This window comes from Drosophila rhopaloa, unplaced genomic scaffold (assembly GCF_018152115.1).
Source record: "Drosophila rhopaloa isolate 14029-0021.01 unplaced genomic scaffold, ASM1815211v1 contig_3, whole genome shotgun sequence".
Classification (NCBI taxonomy): domain Eukaryota; kingdom Metazoa; phylum Arthropoda; class Insecta; order Diptera; family Drosophilidae; genus Drosophila; species Drosophila rhopaloa.
In genome coordinates, this window is record NW_025335123.1 from 15,868,658 (window position 1) to 15,890,216 (window position 21,559).

The 21,559-nt window shown below is 36.8% G+C and overlaps 2 protein-coding genes across 14 annotated transcripts in view; one reads left to right on the forward strand and one right to left on the reverse strand.

The window, feature by feature from the left end:
• Positions 1-21,559, forward strand: part of LOC108048467 (eye-specific diacylglycerol kinase) — a 129,628-nt gene that overhangs the window by 54,924 nt on the left and 53,145 nt on the right. The window lies entirely within an intron of this gene.
• Positions 12,541-13,964, reverse strand: LOC108048468 (farnesol dehydrogenase). The gene is made up of 2 exons (XM_017129158.2): positions 13,358-13,964; positions 12,541-12,847 (listed from the first exon to the last, which is right to left on the reverse strand). The coding sequence occupies exons 1-2, from the start codon at positions 13,928-13,930 to the stop codon at positions 12,671-12,673; spliced, it is 750 nt and encodes a 249-aa protein (XP_016984647.1). The 5' UTR covers positions 13,931-13,964; the 3' UTR covers positions 12,541-12,670.

Below are 21,559 nucleotides of genomic sequence, written 5' to 3' on the forward strand. Positions count from 1 at the left end.
CGTGTAAAATTTAATTAGTTAAATGGGCCAAAACATTGAATACGATTTTGGGAAGCTGGTAAATGGCTGTTGGCGCCAATGAAAGGCATAAATCTATAAAAAGGATTTAAGCCAACTCTAATGGCTTTTGTCACTTCCCAGTTGCCCAAGAAATTCAGCTTGTTTAACTGGCAACGGCAAAAATTTTCCAATTCACTATTAAATTTTCCTTTAGAAAATTTTTGCAAAATGTAATAACAAGAAATAATATTGAAGTGTTAATATTCAAAGAAAATGTGTATATGTTATTTAAGAAATGGTGTAATGGCTTGTAATATTTATTTTCTAACAAAACCGCCTTGTCAAAAAATGTGAAAATCCAAAAAGAAAAAGGAAAGGCTAAGTGCGGTTTTCAATCTTTCGGTCACAAAAGAATGCCAAAAACACCAGGATATTTTAAAGTGAAATGCGGTCATTTTCATACGTGCTCCTCCCTATTTTCGCCCCCCGAAACTCCTTTGTTTTGCAGTAATGTAAATCGGCTAATTGCATGTCATGAGAATTAATTTTCCCCTGCCACTTTCCGCAGCTTCATCCGCATCGCGGACAATTGTTGGCCTTTGTTTTCCGTTTTTTTTGTTAGCATACAATCCATGCAATTAGTCAATGTGACAGCCACCGTAAGTAAATGCAAAAAATAACAAATAGTAAATACCTTTAAGCGATATGAGTTTCGGCAAAGGACACAATGCAATTAAGTAGCAACAAATAATATTGAAATAAATGGATCCATTCAAATTATAGTGAACAAAACCAAAGGTAATGGAATAAACGTTAAAATATAATGAGAACACTAATCTGCTAAGCTTTCAATATAAATCTGATTAGAATGGTATATTGCTATTGCTATTGATAGTTGATTATTGAATTTAAACAGGTAAAATCTGTAAAAATTGAAATGCCAACTTAATTTTAAAGTTATTTCTTATTGAATGGTGTCTGTCGCATCAAAATAAAAACCCTTTTCAGGCCTGAGTAACGCCTACTCCATGCTATTTTAACATATTTTCCCATAAAAATGTATAATTTGTGGCTAAAAGGCTGATGACACAGTCATTTGCTGATAGACCGACTCAAAACAGTGGGCGTTTTTATGGTCAATTTGGGGTTCTTAACACACCGGTTCCACGAAAAGCTCTGATAAAAAATGTAGATAAATTACTTTCGTTTCCTATTCTGTTTTTGCAGCTACCTTGCCATTATGGGGAAATATTTTTCTATCAACAATTTTGTGTGTAGAGTTAGTGCAAAAAGTGGTCATTTGATTTTATTGAATGCGACTCCTGGTCCCTTGGTAGAAAATAAATGTCCTTAAAGAAGCCAAGGGCCGCAGAATTGTCACTGGCTTTTATTTTTTCCTGTCCTGCGTGTTTACTTTGATTTTGATTTGCTTGATTTGTCAGAAAAATGTTTTCTGTTTATACGAAATTTGTCCTGCTTGCGACGACGATGATGATAGTGATAATTGAAGGCGATAATGAAGATGTTGTCGACCGCAGGGCATTTGCAGTGACTTCAAATGATTTCCCAGTGTCGCTCGTGCATGAATGTTGTGCGGAAATCGGAATCGCTGTTCATATTGCTTATTTAACGTGCGACAAAAAGTCAAATACAAGAAAAGAAACTAATTCTATTACAATTGCCCCAGGCAAAACACACGCACTTACCCCGCCCCAAACGATAGGAAAAAATCTGGGGAAAAAAAAGAAGGAAAAAGTCTTCGCTTTTCTCGTTCCCCTGGGCAGTGTTTTTGATTTATGGCTGCTATTGAACTTGCTCTCTTTCCTCCCAGACTTTCCCTTTTGGCCAGTTTCTCGTTCGACTAAGTTTTTGGTCCTGGCCAATTTATAAGCTTATTTGCTTATGCCAGAGAATCGAGGAGTTGGCGGGACACTTAACCCAGCAGAAAACTACAGCAACAAAGATATTCATTGAAAACTAATGATGTGGAAAATAGAAAAATTGCCTGCAGTTAGAGGAGAAACGAGATTCGATCCTTTGTGAATACATATATTCCCAGGCGCATTCCCTTTCACAAACATAAGAGAGATGTTTGTTTGTCGACCAGACAGGATACTCGAAGGATGCGTTGCCCTTTTTGTGAGTCGGAGAAAACAAAAAAATAAACAACATTGTACCATGATGCCAGGGGAAAACATATCAAGTATACGTGAATGTCAAGTATGCGTGTTTACGGCAACTTTATTTATTTCATCTTAGGTAGCGAAGCAAATCGCATTTTCTTCACTTTTAGTTGATCAAAAAATATTACCTTGAAATGTCAATGAAAAATAATTGAACTTATCAGCCAAATAAATTAAGTTGAAATATTTTAAGTAAGTGAATTTATCTTTTCATTTAAATCATAAAAGAGGCATAAGAGCTACCTTAACTAGTTAAAAAATAATTTATTCTGTTCTGGGAAGCTTTTTCGATAGATTTAAAAATATATTTCTATGACCTCAGTATCTCGAGACGTCGTACAGCATTTTTTGTGGCAATTTAGCCCCTCGATTTTTGGCCATTAGGAGCAAAGTGCTTGCCCAGACCAACATTAAAGAATCGGGCGCAGAAAAAAGTGAATGGAAAATGAACAAATAAACAAAACTTCAGTCAATGGGCCCGAGCGATTGCTTCGCTGATTGATTTTCAAATGTGCGTAATCAATAAAACAAAAGAAAAACCATTGAAAAATGACGGGGGGAAATGAGGCGACAAAATGTGAAGAGAGAGAACCGGGAAGTGAAAACGAAACAAATCGAAACGAAGCGAAATGAAATGCAGTGACGTCAAATGAAAAATGAAAATTTAAATAAATAAATGAAAAATGTTTCGAAAACAATGGCCGCATAAATATTTGAATTGTAATAATGAACGCAAAACCCGTGCACATCCAACGATTCCACAAATATGCTATAAATACGCATTCAAGAAGATAAATTTATGAAATTGCCATTACTAAGCGTTTCTCCAGCTAATTTCGTCTAGTGGTCCGCAAATGGTTTTTCCCCACTCAAGAAAATCCGACTTCCCTCCTCCTCCTCTTATTTTCCGCATTTCTCCGTTCATCGTTTTCCATGCTTGGACAATTTTTGAACGGTCCTTTTCATGCCCAAGGCCAATATATATACATATATATATATATAAGTCTATATGTCTACAAATGGATGGCAAGGAGTGGTACATAATCAATTTAGCTTGTTGCCAAAATTTGTTCAATTTGTTTGTCTTTCAATCTATAAACTAATACAACTTGGCAACGGAATTTATGATTGTACTTGGGTCTATCCGAGCATATTTAAAATAAACTAACGATATTAGCTTAACTACAAGCTTATCATGTTTGATAATAAGCTTTCACGTTTTCCTCACCAATAAACACTCGAATCCAATCCCATATGTCATTTCTATGTCCAATTCACTAACTATCCAGTTTTTCCCTTTGCCACTTATTTACAATGTTATGAACACTATTAATCATCATATATCTATCATGGGAAAGGCTTATCGTACCTGCACTCTGCCATCAACTCATTGTCTGACCCAAATATCAATGGTAATTTGTCCAAAAGGTAGCATTAAAATAAACAAATACATGGTCAACTAATGCCATTTGTATTTTGTCATTAAATATTCCAAGTAAAATTAGCTCTAGAAATAAGAAGTAAAATGCCAATGCCTATAAAAATCTTCATTGAAAGCCATACAGTTTTCAATGTTTAAACGAAATATCCAATAATTTCCATAACAAGTTTAATAAAGTTTCAAGTGCAATTTTGATATTGTTAAGTGCACCTTAACTTTTTCGTAATCAATTGATGGCTTCAATTTAAATTGACAGAATTGGTTGTGTTGCCCCAAGGCATTCTGTTGCATGCAGCTAACTTTGGGTTCATTACGTGATGGATTTTTAATTAGTGCAAATAGCTTCGATCAAAAGTTGACCCAACCTGAGTGCACTCACTCAACGCACTTGCAATTAGCCGCAGTGCATATTTCCTGTCCGGGGCTTTGTTATTATTGCCAGCACTTTTGGCAATTTAGTTGAGAGCTGCTCCACATCCTTATTAGAAATAAAAAAACTTTGTTACGAGTTTGATCCCAGCTTGACACGCCCATCAACCCGGAACCTTTGCCCTCACTCCGTGCAAATGATAGGCATTTTGTCCATGGAAAGTTGAGCAGCTTTATCTTTTGTCCGGCAACTTTTTCCTACGCAAACTTTTTCCTCTATTTTATTTTTAATGGCCAGCAATTTTTTTAAATTTCATTCTCGTTGTCTGGTGTCATACTAAAATTTTAAATTGGAACCTGCACAGTTAAAGTACTTAAAAGTTACCAAAAAACTCGTTTCATTAAATGGATGGTTAATTAATTGTCTTTTTGTGCACACTCTTTGCAGCTGTTCGATGCAGATATAATTTTAAATAATGTCCATTATAAGAGAATTAAATCACAAGCTTATGGAGGTATTCAAGTTAAAAATCACATTATAAAGTTTGGGATTCGAATTGAATGCAGAAAATTATACCACAATCTTAAAAGATATGCAACTATTAAATTTATGTCGGATGGATCAAGTTGCTATAATATCGACTACGATGTGTTTTTTGTGTAATAATTAGCTTGAACTTTTCCCATCATTTGGAAAGGCTTAAGTGACAAAACAGAAGTCCAATAATTAGCCTTAATTAATTATCAAACCTTCACTTGGTTTTTTCGATGACCGCCATTTAAATATGCAAATACACTTTTCAAATCAAAGGTTTAACAAAGGGCCTTGCGCCTTACGACAAGTAAAAGCTTTTATACATTTCATCAGAGCTAAAAGCATTTGCATACTTATCATTGCATTTCGATAAATCGATTATACTTACTCAAATAGACTGCATCAAATCAGCTTAATGGCAGCAAAAAGTGGAAGGACCGGGAACAGGAAAAAATCAACAGACTATCAACAAACTATCCTCAATTTGGCATGCAAATCACTGGCTCTGCCCGTTGCTCAAGCCTCTTTTTCTGCCCATTGGGCCCATCACTTTCCTTTTTTCTCCGTTCTATGCGGGTTCTTTTGTGCACCAGCATATAAAAGTGCAGTGGGCAAAGCATAAATCAGTTAAAAGGATAGGTTTGGCCTCAAATAAAGTTCAAGGATCTGCACAGAAATAATGGTTACCATAACTATGAGTTTAAATATTCAAGCAATTGCACAAAAATGTCTATTTAAATATGCCATAAATAATACTGCATTTTGTTGATAACATATTGACATCAATATTTTTATTCCATAAAATAAAAATACTTCTTCTTTTTATGATTCACAAATAATCCATTATTTATTGCATGTGTTGACTGCAAAAACTCAACTCTTTTTTGCTGTTCAGCAGATCAAACACTAAATTTTATTCTAAACAAGAAAGGAAAGCTAACTTCGGGCGGAGCCGAAGTTGATATACCCTTGCAGAATACTCTGTAAATTATATTCTCCAAAATTATTCATGTGATGCATTCTTAATACTTAATACTTAATACTTCCTAACTTTAAAAACACCAAAGTTATGGCATTTCCAATCGTTCAGTTATATGGCAGCTATAAGATATAGTCGGCCGATCCTTATGAAATTTGGTATGTCAGATTTATTGGCCAAAAATAAAACCCATAGAAAATCCCAACTTCTTAACTTTACAAACACCAAAGTTATGGCACTTCCGATCAATCAGTTATATGGCAGCTATAAGATATAGTCGGCCGATCCTTATGAAATTCGGTATGTCGGATTGATTGGCCAAAAATAAAACCCATAGAAAGTCCCAACTTCTTATCTTTAAAAACACCAAAGTTATGGCTTTTCCGATCGTTCAGTTATATGGCAGCTAAATGATATAGTCGCCCGATCCGGCTCCTTCCGACTTATATACTACCTGCAATAGAAAGACAACTTTTGGGAAAGTTTCGAGCAGATAGCTTTAAAACTGAGGGACTAGTTTGCGTAGAAACGGACGGACAGACGGACAGACGGACGGACAGACGGACAGACGGACAGACGGACATGGCTAGATCGACTCTCCTGGTGATGCTGATCAAGAATATATATACTTTATAGGGTCGGAAATGTCTCCTTCACTGCGTTGCAAACTTTTGACTGAAATTATAATACCCTCTGCAAGGGTATAAAAAGAAATCTCTTTATTTATTACGCTTACAATTTCCAATAATAAAATCTGAACAAAAACTGCTGTTATTAATTTTTTTATTTATTAAGCCATTCATGCATATGTTTCTGATTTTATCTGTGTTACACAAAAATAACCAATTAATACATTAAATTCTATCTTTATTTATCAAATGCTTTGCTTATTCTAATGAAATACAAAACTATACCGGAGTAGTTAACTTGTATTTTGCTAAATAAATACGGCAACCAATTTGAATATAAGCCAAAACTATATTCCAAGTTTTACCAAGGAGAAATACAAATAAATGTCTGAAATACTTGGAAATATATTTTATTTTGTAGCTGTTATGTAAAATGCATTTCTTAGTTTTCACTGCTTTCATTTTTTTCGGCAAAAATTCATGTGTGGGCGTGTTATTGACTTGTACGTGGAACGTTCAGATTTTTCAGTTGATACTGCAGTTGACAATTATTCGGCACCTGAGAAGGTGTGAACGGAAGGCGAACACTCAATAATTGTTTAATAGCTGATGGCGTATACGCAATTTGTATAGCTGCATGTGTCATATTGCGTGTAATTGCTCAAAACGATGAAATAAATAAATTGCGCAGACCAACAGGTTGTGAAAATCGAGCTGGGAGTGGTGGCAAACTGAAAAAGTGTTGGAAATTTATTATTCTTTAAAGGGATGTCTTCATCGCCACAGAAGCCTCGAGCAGCGGAAACGACAGCAAAAAGCGGAAACGGAAGCTGGGCCGTCACTCCCCACTCCCCCGCTCCCCTCTCACCATTTCCCTTTGTTATGTCCACACATTCGTGCTGGTGACTTTTGTGTCGCCACTAAGCGGCTTAGGAGCATCTGAAAACCCTCGGAAACCCTCGCCCAAGGATCCACTTTAATATGGGCTCAGCTCAAGGAGATGCATTTAATTTCCCAAAAGTGCTGGCGGAAAGGAGACAGAGAAGCGCTGCAAATGCGCTTTCATTTTAGTTACTCGGTCTATTATTGATTTCAGTCATTGCATATAGTACACTACTCAATGACTTTATATGCATTTGTTGTCACCCTTTAAAGTCTATAAAAGCAATGGATTTTGGAAGCAAATCGCTGCAATATTTTTAATCAATTAAAGAGGCTTAAATAGCTTTACTATATGAAGTATTTAAGAATATCCCCCTGGGTTTTGTGATTTTTTCGCCGCAAATTGAACCTAACCAAATACCCATTGCTATTAACATATTTGTCTTAAATATGACAACTTTTTGGCCATTCTTTTGTGGGACTTTTGGGGGCTGGGGCGTGAGTCCTTAAAAACACACGCAAAAGAAAAACTAGGGATTGTTGCCCAACACCAAAGCAAATGAAATAGCATACCAAAAAATAAAGGAAGGCGGGAAAAGTTTATGCAAAAAAAAAGAAGAGACTGTTATGGGAAAAGGCTGGAAAACTTTTTGGGCCTCTCTTTTATTTGCGTACTTTCTACTACTCAATTTTTGCCCTGTTTACAATTCAACAGAGTTCTACAAGTTTTTGCCCTTCTGGATCTTTACCCCCTCATTTCATTCGCTAAGTTCGCCGGCTGCACAAAGCTGCCGCGGAGCGAAGTGAAAAGTTCTTAATCATGTAAACGAAACGTTATGCTGCAATTTATGAGCAAGGGCAAAAAGTTAATACGCCGCACGCGCCATCATCGTGCAACCAAACTGTGGCTCCGGGTCCCTTTTTCCGGCTTTTCCTTTCCGGATTTTATATTTTTCGCATTTTTTCTCACTGACGGTGAGCATGCATGTGGGCTAAAGTGTAATTCAATATTGCGAATGCAATTGCCCTCCGCACATCGCCAGAAAAAGATCTAATGAAAAAATAGGCCAATTTACCAGAAATGAAAAATAAAATTAACTATATTTTCAATTTTACGTTATTGTCTGCTGGTTTGCTAATTTTTAAAAATTAAGTTTTCATGTATGTAAAAGGGCAAATCCTTTTCTTTCGTTAAATTATATATGACAAGTTTCAAATGCTATTTCCCAATCCTTTTGAAAAGCTTGCTAATCTCCAAAAGACTTAGGAATAATAATCCAAGCCAATAATGCAGAATAATGGGCGATTAGGGATACAATATCCTTTGATAGAATTACAAAGGAAACTCGTGGCTATTCAAATCATCCAGCAGCTCTGTTTTTGCTTCATTAAATGCAAATGCAAAGTAAACGGAATGTGTTTGCCATCGGGATTGTCAATGTTTTTGCAGGCATCCAAAGCCCCAGACTTGTTGTAATATTTGTGCAGTTTGATTGTCTGCAGTTTTATTTGAACTATTTCCTCGGTGTGTGTATGGATTTTATTAAAATTTTGCCTTTCTTTAGCTGGGAAAGTTGGGTTCAGAGTGCACCTGGGATGTATGGCAATCGGGGAATTGTCTTTCTATGGCTTGAGCTAAAACCTCATCAGTTTGAAAATCTGAAATTCAGACTTCAGCCGATGATGGGACACTGTTTGCAATTTTCTTGGCACTTATTGTCTGCCTTTGTTTAGCTTGCAAATTGCCTGACAATGACGATGATGGCTGAGCACTCCGAGCATGACCGAATTTTCACCCGAATGAGGCCGGAAAAATTACCCCCTTACCACCGCCCATGGATCAATTTTGATTGACATCCCACAAAAGAGCAATCACGATATATGTACGCTCCTAATTGCAATTGGTTGGGGGCAATTGGAGTTGTGTTATGTCAGAAATTGATAGTCTGCGTTTGAATTTTCGTTAACTTTTTATTCAATTTTCAGTTGGATGTGAATAGTTTGAAATACATCGCAAATAAAATCATACAAATGTGTTATTTAACATTAGGTAAACTCTTTCGAAGATACATACAATTTGCATGAATTTAAATAAGTAGCTTGGGCTCTCACGGTGAAAAATAATTTCTAAGTTCAAATATAATAATATGATAACACATTTTGTTAGTTGTTAGTTTTTAGGAGACAGAGACGAAATAATTGTTGGCTAATAATGCGGTTTCTTCTTTACAATCCCACAAAACCTGTAACTGAAGTTCGAATGAAAGGAATGAACTGCTGAAGTAATACATAATGATTAATATCCTGCTACATATTTGTCGCAATAATTGACTATAAATTAGTACATGGCAACTGTCGAAGAAAGCAACCAAATGCCATTTTCGTTCGTTAATAAAGCCACCGCAAATTTCAATCAAGGCCCTTGCCATATGCAAAACCGGATTCTAAATTTATTGCTGGCCATGGCGTAGGCCGGAATTAGCTTTGATCGATGTCCCTTTCAATTTCTGGGCCTTTCTACGCATTTCTCCAGCTCGTCGGCCCTCGGATGCAATTCTGTTGGGAGCTCAAAGGTCGTCACATATTTGCCGCAAGTGTCCCAAACAGAATTCCCAAAGTGGCTGTGGTAGTTTTGTCATAACGTAAATGTCGAAAGCAGGGAAAGCTGCTCAAAACGCCAAAACTAGCGGCAGCCACAGCTTCCGCAATGCAGAAATGCAAAAGGAGGAGGTGGAAATTGGGGGAAATTATTCTGGACCTGGCCCAAAAATTCCTCAATTGAGTCAAACACAAAAAAAAAAGGCTTCGAGGTCCAGGGGTAAAAATGCCATAAACATATTGCATATTGTTGTGGACTTTCGCCCCTCTTCAGCGCTCGAAAAACCCTTAGATATCGACGTAAAGTCTGGCCAAAATAAATTTCACTTAAACTGGTTATGCCTGAAAACATGGCCAGAAAGTTTGTTTTCTTCTGTCCAAAACAGGCTTAAAGTGCATTTATGTTTTAAGGGGCATTTTCGGTTGGAAATATAAATTCCAAGCAACTTCGGACTCTACGAAAATATTAATACAACATTTAAATTCTGCACATTATTAATAAAATTGTAAGATTCTAAACAATAAAATATGTGTATTACAATAATTATGTGCCGTTTTGTTTTCTTTTCTAAATAAAGCTTAGAAATACCAGACCGATTGTACATACATATTTTTTAAATAGCTATTTAATCAGTAATTATACAGAGTATACGGTTAACTAAAGTCTTTTAACTTATTTTAAAATTATTAGTTAAAATGTCAAAAAAATAAATTAAAAACCATTATTTGCAGTCGATTTAATTTTGCTATTCTATTTCTGGATTATAGCTGAAGCTGATGAATAATTTAAATTAGGTAATAAAAAGTTTTTGATTAAAACGCAAAGTTTATTCAAAGGATATTGATGTAAGTCTTAGTTTTCAAAAGCCCACTTCCGTTTGTAGAGCTCAAGGATGTCTCCTCAATGACCCTCATCTTTGGTTTAGTCCGTTGAAAAGCTGGATTCTAGTATCTGTTGGCTTGGCTTTAAGAGCCCCCAAAGAAAATGCACTGCCAGGGCGCGCAGGAAAATGTCTCACATGCTGGTTGGCAGCAAAACTTTGGCGCTATATGACATTTGTTATAAATTTAATTAAAACAAAATGCCGGAAATGAGTGAAGTGCGAGGCGTCGGGGGGCTTTCGGGAAATATGCCAAACAAAAGCAAACTTGTCTAACTGGCAGACAGGCGAACTGGCATACTCCTTGCCAACACAGACTAGATACACAAGCTCCAAGGAACTCTCACATGTCACGGAATGTTTTCAAAAGTACCAATGTATAAGGTTTAAAATACCCTTGATAAGTCCTAATTTAAATATGATTACCTAATTAAATGATGATAAAGTATTTAGATTATTGCCGAGTTATAATTTTAACTATTAAAAATCTTAGGACCCACAATAATTGGTTTAAATGTTATTAATTATTAGATCACGATATAATTATTGAATCTCTTGGGGATTACTTTTAAACTTACAAACATAAGCTATAACAATTTACTACTTTTATTCGTTGCGTAAATTGGATGAATTTAAGGTATTATCTTAGTGTATTTAACTGACAAAAGTGAGTTCAAAGTTACATCCATTTCTATTGACACTTGATACAAAACCGAGTAAACAGAAGTTGCTTCAGTCAAAGCCAAAGAAATGCGTGTTTCGCTACAATTTAGTCAGAGATAGGAATTCGTGGAAAGGCAACGAAGTTGGGGGTTAAGGCCCATGTGATGTTCGAAAAAGTTTTCACTTTGCAGCCAAAATACAAGCATTGAAATGGGTGGCATTGAAAAAAGGGATGCCGGCGAAAACTTTGCCTGTTCGCAGCGGAAAACTGAAATAAAATAATTACGTCGAGATAATATGGGTTCTGTATATGATGCCTCGAATTTTTGACTTGAGCCCCTTGGCCACGAGACCGCAGACTCGCGAAAGTTTGCGGCGCCAATGTTGGAAAATTTGTTAATTTTTCGTGGACCTTTAAGCGAGTGCAATTACATGGCCCACTGAGGCTGTGGTCCTAAGTACCAAATCGTGTCGCGAAACGATGCGTATACGTAATACGCGTATACGTAACATTCAACTCGACTAAGCCCAAGTGGGCATTCATCCGGCTGGCTGACTCTGTTTGGAGAATTTATTCGCACAATTGCCACAAGGAAATATATTTTAAAATTAATTCCATGATTATGTGGTGGCGGCAAACAACTTTTCGGGCACACACACACACACACGCACACACACGAAAAAGTTTGTCTGGCCAAACTATTTTGGCCACAACTAAAAGCATATCCCAAACTTTTTTTGTGCGATAGCTTGGTGGACACATGACTTAATTTAATCACATAAAACAACACTTAAGTCAATGTCATAAATGAAGTTGATAAAGTTGACTTAAAAGTTATTTGCCTGTGTGTTTATGTACTAAGCTACTTTCAACAGCTTGTTCAAACATGTTTTAGTATGACAGCTTAATTCTTTTTCAGATGTTTTGTTTGATTTTATAGTTATTTTGACCAATTAGTACTATTATCAGTTAAAACAATTACGACTCTCATTTCGAAATGTGTACACTTTTCCGGGAAGCTATTTCGAATTACCATTATTAATGGGTGTAAGAAATTACAGACTGCATTATTAACCAGCGAACGTTAGTTAAGCCGCCCATTGGAACCACTTGCATATTTATGAAATGCCCCCGATGTCGTTAAAAGACTTTATCAACTTTGTTAACTCGTTACCGATGGCCTATGCATTTTTAACCAGATCTAGGCAAATATGTGTCTTCCCTTTGCGATAGTATCGATTCCAGAGTCGTTGTTAATTTACAAAACTGAATTATTTATTTGTTTTGTTGGAAAAGTGCTCAACAAATAGCCATAACAGTTACAATAAAGGTAAAATGAAATGAGGTGAGAGTAAACAATTTCGTGGTGAACCAAATGAGGCCATTGAGTATCCGCAGTGTGTGCAGTGTGTGTGTGTGTGCAGGTCGTTTCCCTTCATTTGATTGTCATGGCGAGTCGATTGCCTAATCTCGGGGGCTGCGTTATCGCTGCCATCGCTATCAGAAGTATCAGAAGTACTCGCCCACCGCCCGCAGCGTTATCTGCTCCACCTGGGCGTGGGGCGGGGTCGATAGGGCGTACAGTACAGCTTGGGCCACGTCGTCCGCCTGCAGGATGACCTCGCCCAACTTGGCCTTCGTCTCGTCGGGCACGATCTCGGTGGCCACCCAGCCGGGATTGATGCTCTGCAGGATTGAGGGAATTTATCAAATGTCTTTTTATTTAATTATTTCTTATATGACGAATTTTTCAAATTATTTTAAACCTTTTTTTCCCGTTTTTTGTTTATGTTTGTGGGACTTAAAATTATTGCAAACAATTTTTTTTTTGTTGTAATATCTAATATTTAAACTTATTTTAAATTCCCTCTCATGGTCTGAATTTTTAATGATTTTATTGACATTTAAAATACATCCATTGAGTTTGTGTTATAAAAACTCAGAAGGACTTCAGAAAAACTTTTAACTTTTTCACTTTGTTCAAGCCATTTAATCGAAGAAACACTGTCTAAAAGCAAATGTTTCTTAGAGCATTGTAATAATTGATAAAGTTAAAGCAGGAATTTGCATTTAGGTAAACATGATTTTCAATGATTATAAGCAATTACAAATTGTTTGAGCACCTTTTTGAAATATTTAAAAATTGTAATATGAGTTGGAATTTTGTTCATGTAAAGAAATGTGTTTAATGCTCACCGTGGTCTTGATTTTCGATCCCTTCTGGATCAGCTCCTGTCTGCAGATCTCGTGGACGGCGGTCAGGGCGAATTTGCTGGGCGTGTAGGCGTTGAGGCTCTCGTCCGCGGGATCGGGTTTGTAGCCGGCCACTCCGGCCGTGCTGTTCACGAAGAACAGGTGACCGGCCACCTGGCGGCGCCTCATGCTGCCGGCGGCCAACTTCGTGCAGTAAATGCTGCCCATGAGATTCGTCTGCAGGATGTGGCCGATGTCCTTGGTGGGCATGTCGATCAGTTGGCCACCCAGGACAATGCCGGCGTTGTTAATCAGCACATCGATGCCACCCAGCTCCCGTTCGATCCACTCGAAGGCGTTGTCCACCTGCGATTCCTGCGAAACGTCGCAGGTGTGCTGGTGGAATCGCGTCCTCTGATCCTCTGGCAGCGATTGCCGGAGTTTCTCCAGGCGATCGGTGCGTCGAGCCAGTCCGACCACCTGGAGACCGGCGGCCACCAAAAGCCGGGCACAGGCAGCTCCGATTCCCGAACTGGCGCCACTTATCACGGCCACGCGATTCTGCCAACGATCCATCGCTTTCGAGTTCCGGCGATCGACTAATAAACGGCAAAGAGCAGGGGATTGGGTTATATGCTCTCGGAGCCGGCTTATCGCCACCGGCGGCTCCTCTCTTGGCCTCTCTTTAGACACTGAGAACAATTAGTCAGGCCATTGGAAATACTATTTTACTATCGTTAATCTACGTTTCATATTCAACTTTCTTAAAAAGATTCAAGCTTTAATATCTTTAAAAACACAGGAGACTTTTATTGTAAAAACAGAAAAGTTTATAAAAAAAAAAAAATTTTAATTAGATGTATTCTTCTTCTGAAAAGAAAATATACATTGAAAATAAATATATACAATATCTAAATATTTATATTTAATATATATATAAAATATATATTGAATTTAATAGTAATACTAAATTGGTAAATGATTTCAACTATAAGGATTTTTACAGAAAGATGGACCTAAGATCCGTTGACATTTATGAAAAAATTCCTATTGCTATTTGCTATTTACCATTTAAGAACGGCTAATAAATTCTATGGATAATAACATATTAATATAAAAAAAAATTACTGCCGATACTCAAGCTCAAGTTTGTGATATGGTTTTTCTAAGTGTATTTAAAAAATAAGTATAGGTTGCTCGCATTACGTGTCTTTTGTCCCTTTGATCAGACCATCCGATCAGAGGGGCTGCTGACAACAGATGTTGTTTTCGGCCTATCAACCCCACTGAATTCAGTGTGATAACCACTGATTGAAGGCCCAGAGTTATAATACCGTAATCATATCGACCCTTATGTTTTTATTTACTAATACCTTGCTAATTTTATGCTCCATAACAGAGTGTTAAACATATTGTTATTGGCCATCGAGATCAATAGAAGTTTTGCGGTATGATTTGGATTTTTTTTGCGCTTTTCGGAAACTGAAATTTCTTGACTCGTGTTTCCCATGCATTCAAGGCGAGCCATTAAAAAGGCCAACACGCAATGCAGTTAAATGGCGCCTCAAGTTATGGCCCACGCACACATATGCACAATTGCACTGGCACGTGTGTGTGGGTGAGTATCTGTGTGTGTGTGTTATTTTTTTCTGGTTTATCGCCCCGCACACGCTTGACATATTTTGTGCAGCGGCGCTTTTTTTTATGTCCGCTCGTAACATTCAAGAGATGCTTAAATGGCAACAATAAAGCAACCAAGGGAAATTCCCCGAGAAGAAGGAGATGGAGAAGGAAAAGGGTCGGTCTGCTGCATCCAGTTGCAACATGTTGCAAGTGCCAATGCCCATCAAATCACAACTGGGGCCATTTTACCAGCACTTTATCATGCAATTACTCAGGCAAATGATGACAGAGGGCTTTGGCAAAACAAACTATGCAATAAACGACGACGCCAAGACGACAGACAGCTAAGGACATACAAATTGCCCTTTCAGCAAGCAATTCTGATTAACCATTCCATCGCAGAAACTCATCAATACAGCATGCAGCATTAAGTTAATGCCAAGCAATTTGTTTGGATTTTCCCATACCCCAGATCAATTTCAAATTTTCCACTTTTTTTCCACTCGCTCAATTTACAAAAAAAAAACGTGTCAATCGTTAGCCTAATTGGTTTACCTTTCTCTATTCGTTTTCTTTTAGACTTTATTATATGTATATTTAATTTTATTGGCCCATTCTCACTTTTATGTTAAGCAAGCGAAATGAAGGTCAAAATCTTTGAAAATGTTTAAGCCTTTAAACTAATTTAAATGGTGCTTAGATGGAATTACATTTTCTTATGCGGCTTTTGGTATCCCTTGTAAAATGCTTTGTTGGTGGTAACAACAATAATGACTTTTTTTACAAAGGATAAAAGGGTTTACCTTATTGATTATACCATTTGCTGAGGAATTTCACATTAAAACAAGAAAGGAAGAAAACTTCGCAAGCCGAAGCGAAGCTTGTAGATTTTCCAAAACAAACTCCAAACTTTTCACTTAAATTATAATAATAAAGTATGTGAAATAATACGCAGCGTAAAATAAATACAAATTTGTTGAATATTGCGTAAATGCCTGTCAAAATATTTGGCGCAGTTTTTTTTGTAATCAAATTTTATGCAAAAAAAAAATAATCACGCATTTCTTTGTTGTCAAATTTGTCTAAAAAATTCGCCGACATCATTTCATTGCTACAAGTCCTTTATATATCAACAAGTAAATACATATTTTATATAAAAAGTTATGACATGCTGAATATTCATATTGCCAGCTTTTAAAAGAACACCAGAAAAGCATAGAAAAACAACGAAAAACTAAAAAAAAACAGATAAAATTGGCAAATAGGAATCAGCTAACAAATTGAATGCACTAAAATTAAACCACTTTTGCGGCCTTTTAACTCCAAAAATGAATGCTGTCAATGACAACGTAGTTGAAATGAAAACAAGTCAAATTAAAAATAAATATTTACCATAGGCTAAACATGCTTCAAATTGGTTTTAAGTTTTAAATATTTTATACAAGGTATTAATTAGGAAAAATGGGAATCAAATGTCAGTAAAATAAATTGTGAAAGTGAATTGATCGAAAATATTTGTTCTAGAATATATTTTGCTTATGAACATACAATTTCCATAAACTTACATATTTGTTGTGGCTTTGGCCACCTTCCTTTTCCTCGACTATGAAATAGAAGGTCCGAGAATTATTTTCCACTTGGCCGCAACCATTCCAATTAATAAATACTTACTTGGCTATTATGTTTATTAAATTCCTTGTGCTGGTTTCCACCTTTTTATGCCCTTAGGTTGATGTAGCTATGTAAGCAAACTAACATTGGCTACATTTTGTAATTTTAATTAGCAAAGTTGAAGTTGAACAAAAAGTGTGGGCGAAGTTTGCAGCTTTACATTATTGAGATTTCAATAATTTAATTAAATCTTGAACTTGTTTGTTTGATTTATAACTTTGCTTATTAACTATGAATATATAAATAACTTGCAGTTTATTACATTTCGTTTATTTTAATTCAATTTCAACCTTTAAGTCCATTTTTGCTCTTTGACTTTTCCTTCACATGTGCCTTTTTTTTGGGCATAAAACCGCTTAGAGATCCAGACCAAAATCAAAGCCAAACCTTTTACCGAACATCATTGGTCTGCAAATCCCTTGACCATCGGCTAAATGGCTCTGTAGTAAATTCCTCCGCCATTTTCTCCGCCTGCCCTCGAAACATTTTCACGTTTTCGTAGGGAAAAGTATGCACTTGCAATGGAAATTCACCAGCTGTCTTTTTCCCGTTTATAAAAGCTCCGAAATGGGATCGGAAAAGGGAGGTGTGTTGTGGAAAACTCTCTGGAAAATGCGGGAACAGTAGAAGGCCATCAGTATAATAATTCTTGTGCTTAAAAGGAGTTTGACGTTGCCTCTGCGCTTTAAGATGTTGTTTTTATTTTGCATTGTGAATGCGGGAAAATGCAGGGCGGCGGAAAAACCGTGTTTTCCAAGACCTTCACCCATTAGTGGGCATGATGGAGGATGGGTGGACGAGATTCATGTGCTGCTTTAGTTCAACAGAATCCATAAAATTAACGCTGAATAAGGCGAGCTCCAGGATGCAACAATGTTTGCCTTACATTTTTCCAGTTTTCCCATCAGCCACCATTTTTCTTACCACCCTTTGTGTGTGTAATGAATGTAAGTAAAGTAAAGGCCAAACAATAACAGGGAAATCTACTCACAGGACAAGACAATTGCGGCAACAATGTTTTTCGGTTTTTCCCTGCCTCTCAATTTCGTTGTTCAGGTTTTTTTTTTTTGTTGCCTGCCATTTCGCTGGTTTTCCTCCTTTTGTTGGTCATTTAGAAGCTCATTTTGTGGCCTCATTAATGTTCGTGTGTGTGTGGGCCCAGGAAATAGGTGGTGGAAGACAAGTTAACAAATAATGACCGTTAAGATCTCGCCTGGTTGGGGGTATTAAAATTACATCATGATATATGCAGTCCTGCCATAAAAACATTAATAGACAAATTACGTTTCCAGCTTTTGGCAGCTGCAGATTAATGAAACTACTGCAACAATATCATTGTTTTAATTTCGGGGCTTAAAAGCTTTACAGTCCAATGGAAAACATAAGATATCTTAAATCTAGTATGGATACATTTTGAATTATTTGTTTTACAAAATTTAAACATTTTTTTTGAACCACCGCCTAAGACACTCTTTAATTTGCATTTCAAATTTCGCCCATCCTTTTTTGTTCGCCCCACAAATCATTTAGATTAGTTTGCCGCTGGAAGATGGGTTAATTAACCCATCCCATCGCCTAAAAGGTGGACAAGCAGGCAAGTGTTCGACTTCCGCTTTTCCGACATTTTCACCCAGTTTTTCGCCCCGTCAGCTTGGGCTTGGCCGTCGCTTTTCTTTCGCTGCCTGTTATGCTCTTTGCATTTTTGTATTTTTCTTATTTTTCTTATTTTTACACTTAACTCAATTTGCTGGGCCAAATAAAGTACACTGCACGGCCACGCCCACTGACAAGCTTTATTGGGGGCAAATGCCGTGGGGAACCAAAGGTATAGAAAATTATTGCTCAACGGAAAACAATTATTTTGTGCCGGCTTTCTCTCTCTCTCTCTCTCTCTTTCCCTTCCCTTCTCTTTTTTTTTTTATTCTGCAGGGCTATTAATGTGAGACGTGCTGAGGGCCCCCGCCTCCCAGAGGATACTCCCGGGTGGGCGTGGCATCGGTTGGTATCGTGTAATCTGAATATTGCCGTGACTAGCCTGCACCACTAAGTACTAAGTCAGCGAGCTCCTTTCACTTCCTTCAGCCAAATTGCATTTGCTTTTGGCCATTTAGGGCTATCGACTTCGGAGTCTCGCCCTCGAGAACTTTAGCTGACAGCCAGGAAGCCCCCGGGATTCAATGCTGGGGAAAACTCAAGCTAAGCAACACTTTGATGATTTATTAAAAGGTATTTTAGAGGTGCTTCCTTGATAGATGGAAAATCAAAAAAAGTATTTTGTAATGCCATACAAAATTTCAGAATAATAATGACCTAAAACCTCAAAATGTTGTATATATTAAAAATTAAATAAAATGAAATAGTTTTGTTGCATTGAAATTTAAAAAAAAAAGTTTTTCTTTCAATTAATAATTTTCATGAGAATGTTAATCAGCCTAATATATCAAGAGGATATTCTAATAAATATGTTTAGTAAACTTTTTTTGACACCTATTATTTAAAATAAAAGTCAAACTATAATTTAACTACTTCTCATTAAATGAGGCAATCACCCAAAAAAATGCCCATTTAACTATTAAATTGTGTAGGGTCCTCCATTTAAGAGAACACAGCCGATGAAAATATTTCATTTATATTTGTTTTCTGTTTTGGCTTTGAAGGTTTTGTGGCCCACATGGCGTATGTGTGATATTTGTTAATGCGTGTAATTAAGCAACACGTCCTCATTTTCGACCTAGCCGGTTGGCTAGCAACTTCCGCTGGCTGTTTTTGCTGAGAAACATGAAACTCTAATTACCAGAAAATGCCCAGAAAGGAAATAGCCAAAAAAAGAACGACGCGTTTGTCGAGGGGTTCGTTTTCGCTTTAACTTGTCGAGCGAATTGAATCCACAATATCCAGCCGCAGGCCAGGTGCAGAGCTTCCGACGAATGTGGACCGGACCGGACTACAGGAACCGGACTCCGGAGTCCGTTTTCCCGGATTTGATGAATAGCCCAGCAAGCCCAAACATCCACCAGTGATGAAAAGGGATCCCCCGAATTGTGTGTTCGTTCAGTACCTGGCATAGCTTGTTATTTTTGTGAAACATGACACTTTCATTACCACAAACTAGTAGATTATTTTCATTTCTATAATTTCAACAATGGAAATCAATCTTTTCTTGTAAATATGCAACAATAAATTTGTAAAGCTGTATTTATTGAAAATACAAAATTTGGTCAATCAGAAATAAATTTAAAAATAAATAAATTAATCAATTCATAAATTAATTAAAGCTTTGGAAGTAGCCTAGAAATTATAGTAGTATAGACATTTTTCACAGCCTTTTTTTAAGTCTAAGAATTAGACATAGTTTACCACATCTTCTGAAATGTGCTTAATATCATTAGATATGGTAAACTGTACCCGAACCTGTACATATTTGGATATTTTTACCTGGATCTTTCTCATCACCGACGGGTTATCATTATGCAGAGGCAAATGGTCATTCGGGCGGCAGATGGATGGTCAATTATCACCGGGTTCGCATTATAATTGGCCATCTGTGTCGAGACGCTGCTCCTCTGAGCAGGTCAATCCCAATGTCTGATGATGGTGACTGTTAAATGCGCAATTAATTGCTGACGGGGCTGCCAGATGCCTAATGATCTTTAAAGGGTCAAATATTCTTATTCGTTGGCTTTCCCAAATGGCAGATTAAAGCTAACGACTTTTTTCCTCAGTGCCTGAATGAAAAACGAATAATTCCTTATATCAAAATTGTTCTAATTATGTTGCCATTATTTACAAATTCAACTTCCAATGTAAAATTAGCCCCTTTTCACGTATTATTTAACTTACCTATTTTAGAATTAGAAAAGGTTTCCCTGACAGCACTGAATTGTTCACCAGTTTAAACTTTATCACTTGTATTAAATTTGTAGAAAAACAAGCAACAGTTTTTTGTCTGTAAATCAACACTAAAATTGATGTCCGCAATAAGTCAGTCATATTTCTCAAACGATTTATTTTTTCATATAGCTATGCCATTTAAATATTATAGTATTTCGCCAGCCATTTTTTTTCGATCCACACACATACGCTTTGGCTGACTTTTAATATGCGAATTTCTTTGTCGATTTTCACATTTGTTTGTCATTCGCGAAATGAATTTCCACAGCCTGCACCGGATAATTAAAAATAAAATCAGGCAAGCGTAAGAAATAAAGAAATGTGCAGTGCGCTTTTAGGCGTTGTCCGGCGCTGTCGTCACTTCCGGTTAATATCTGCCGCTGCCGCTGCTGTACCACCCACATTCCGCCCACAGCCCACCCACTGGAAATCTGAAAATGTGTGGGCCGTAAAATGTGGCATTTAAAAAAAGCACTGCGGCGTGGGTCCTTTCGATTGCGATCCTTTTCAATGAGATAAATATGTCTTATATTAATAACTCATTTTGAAATGGACTTACGTCATTTGTTACCTTTTTGTCTTATTTACTTTCTTATAGTATTATAGTATTCTAATAAATAAGCCATTGAAGTTAGAGCTTAAATGTTTTTATATAAATGTAAAGAAATCACAGTTTTAAACCAGTTTTTCGTTTATTTTTAAATCAAAAGCTATTGACAGCATAGACTTCGATTGTCTCCTTCTTCTTAAATTGCAATTCTGGAGTGCAAGACCCGTGTTTTTTTTTCAGTGCACCTATGACAGCCGTAAAGTGAACACTAAACTAAATGTTTACTTGGCGGCAAGTTATTGATGTGGCAACTGCGTGTGAATGGCAGTTTCCATTTAAGTGCACTCTATCTGCGGTTGCCAGTTAGTTGCTTTAACTATTAATTCGACTCACTAGGGACGAAATACTAAACTGAATTGAACTGCAGGCTCAAGTGAAATTAGTCGATTTCCCAGGAGCTCTACAAGTTT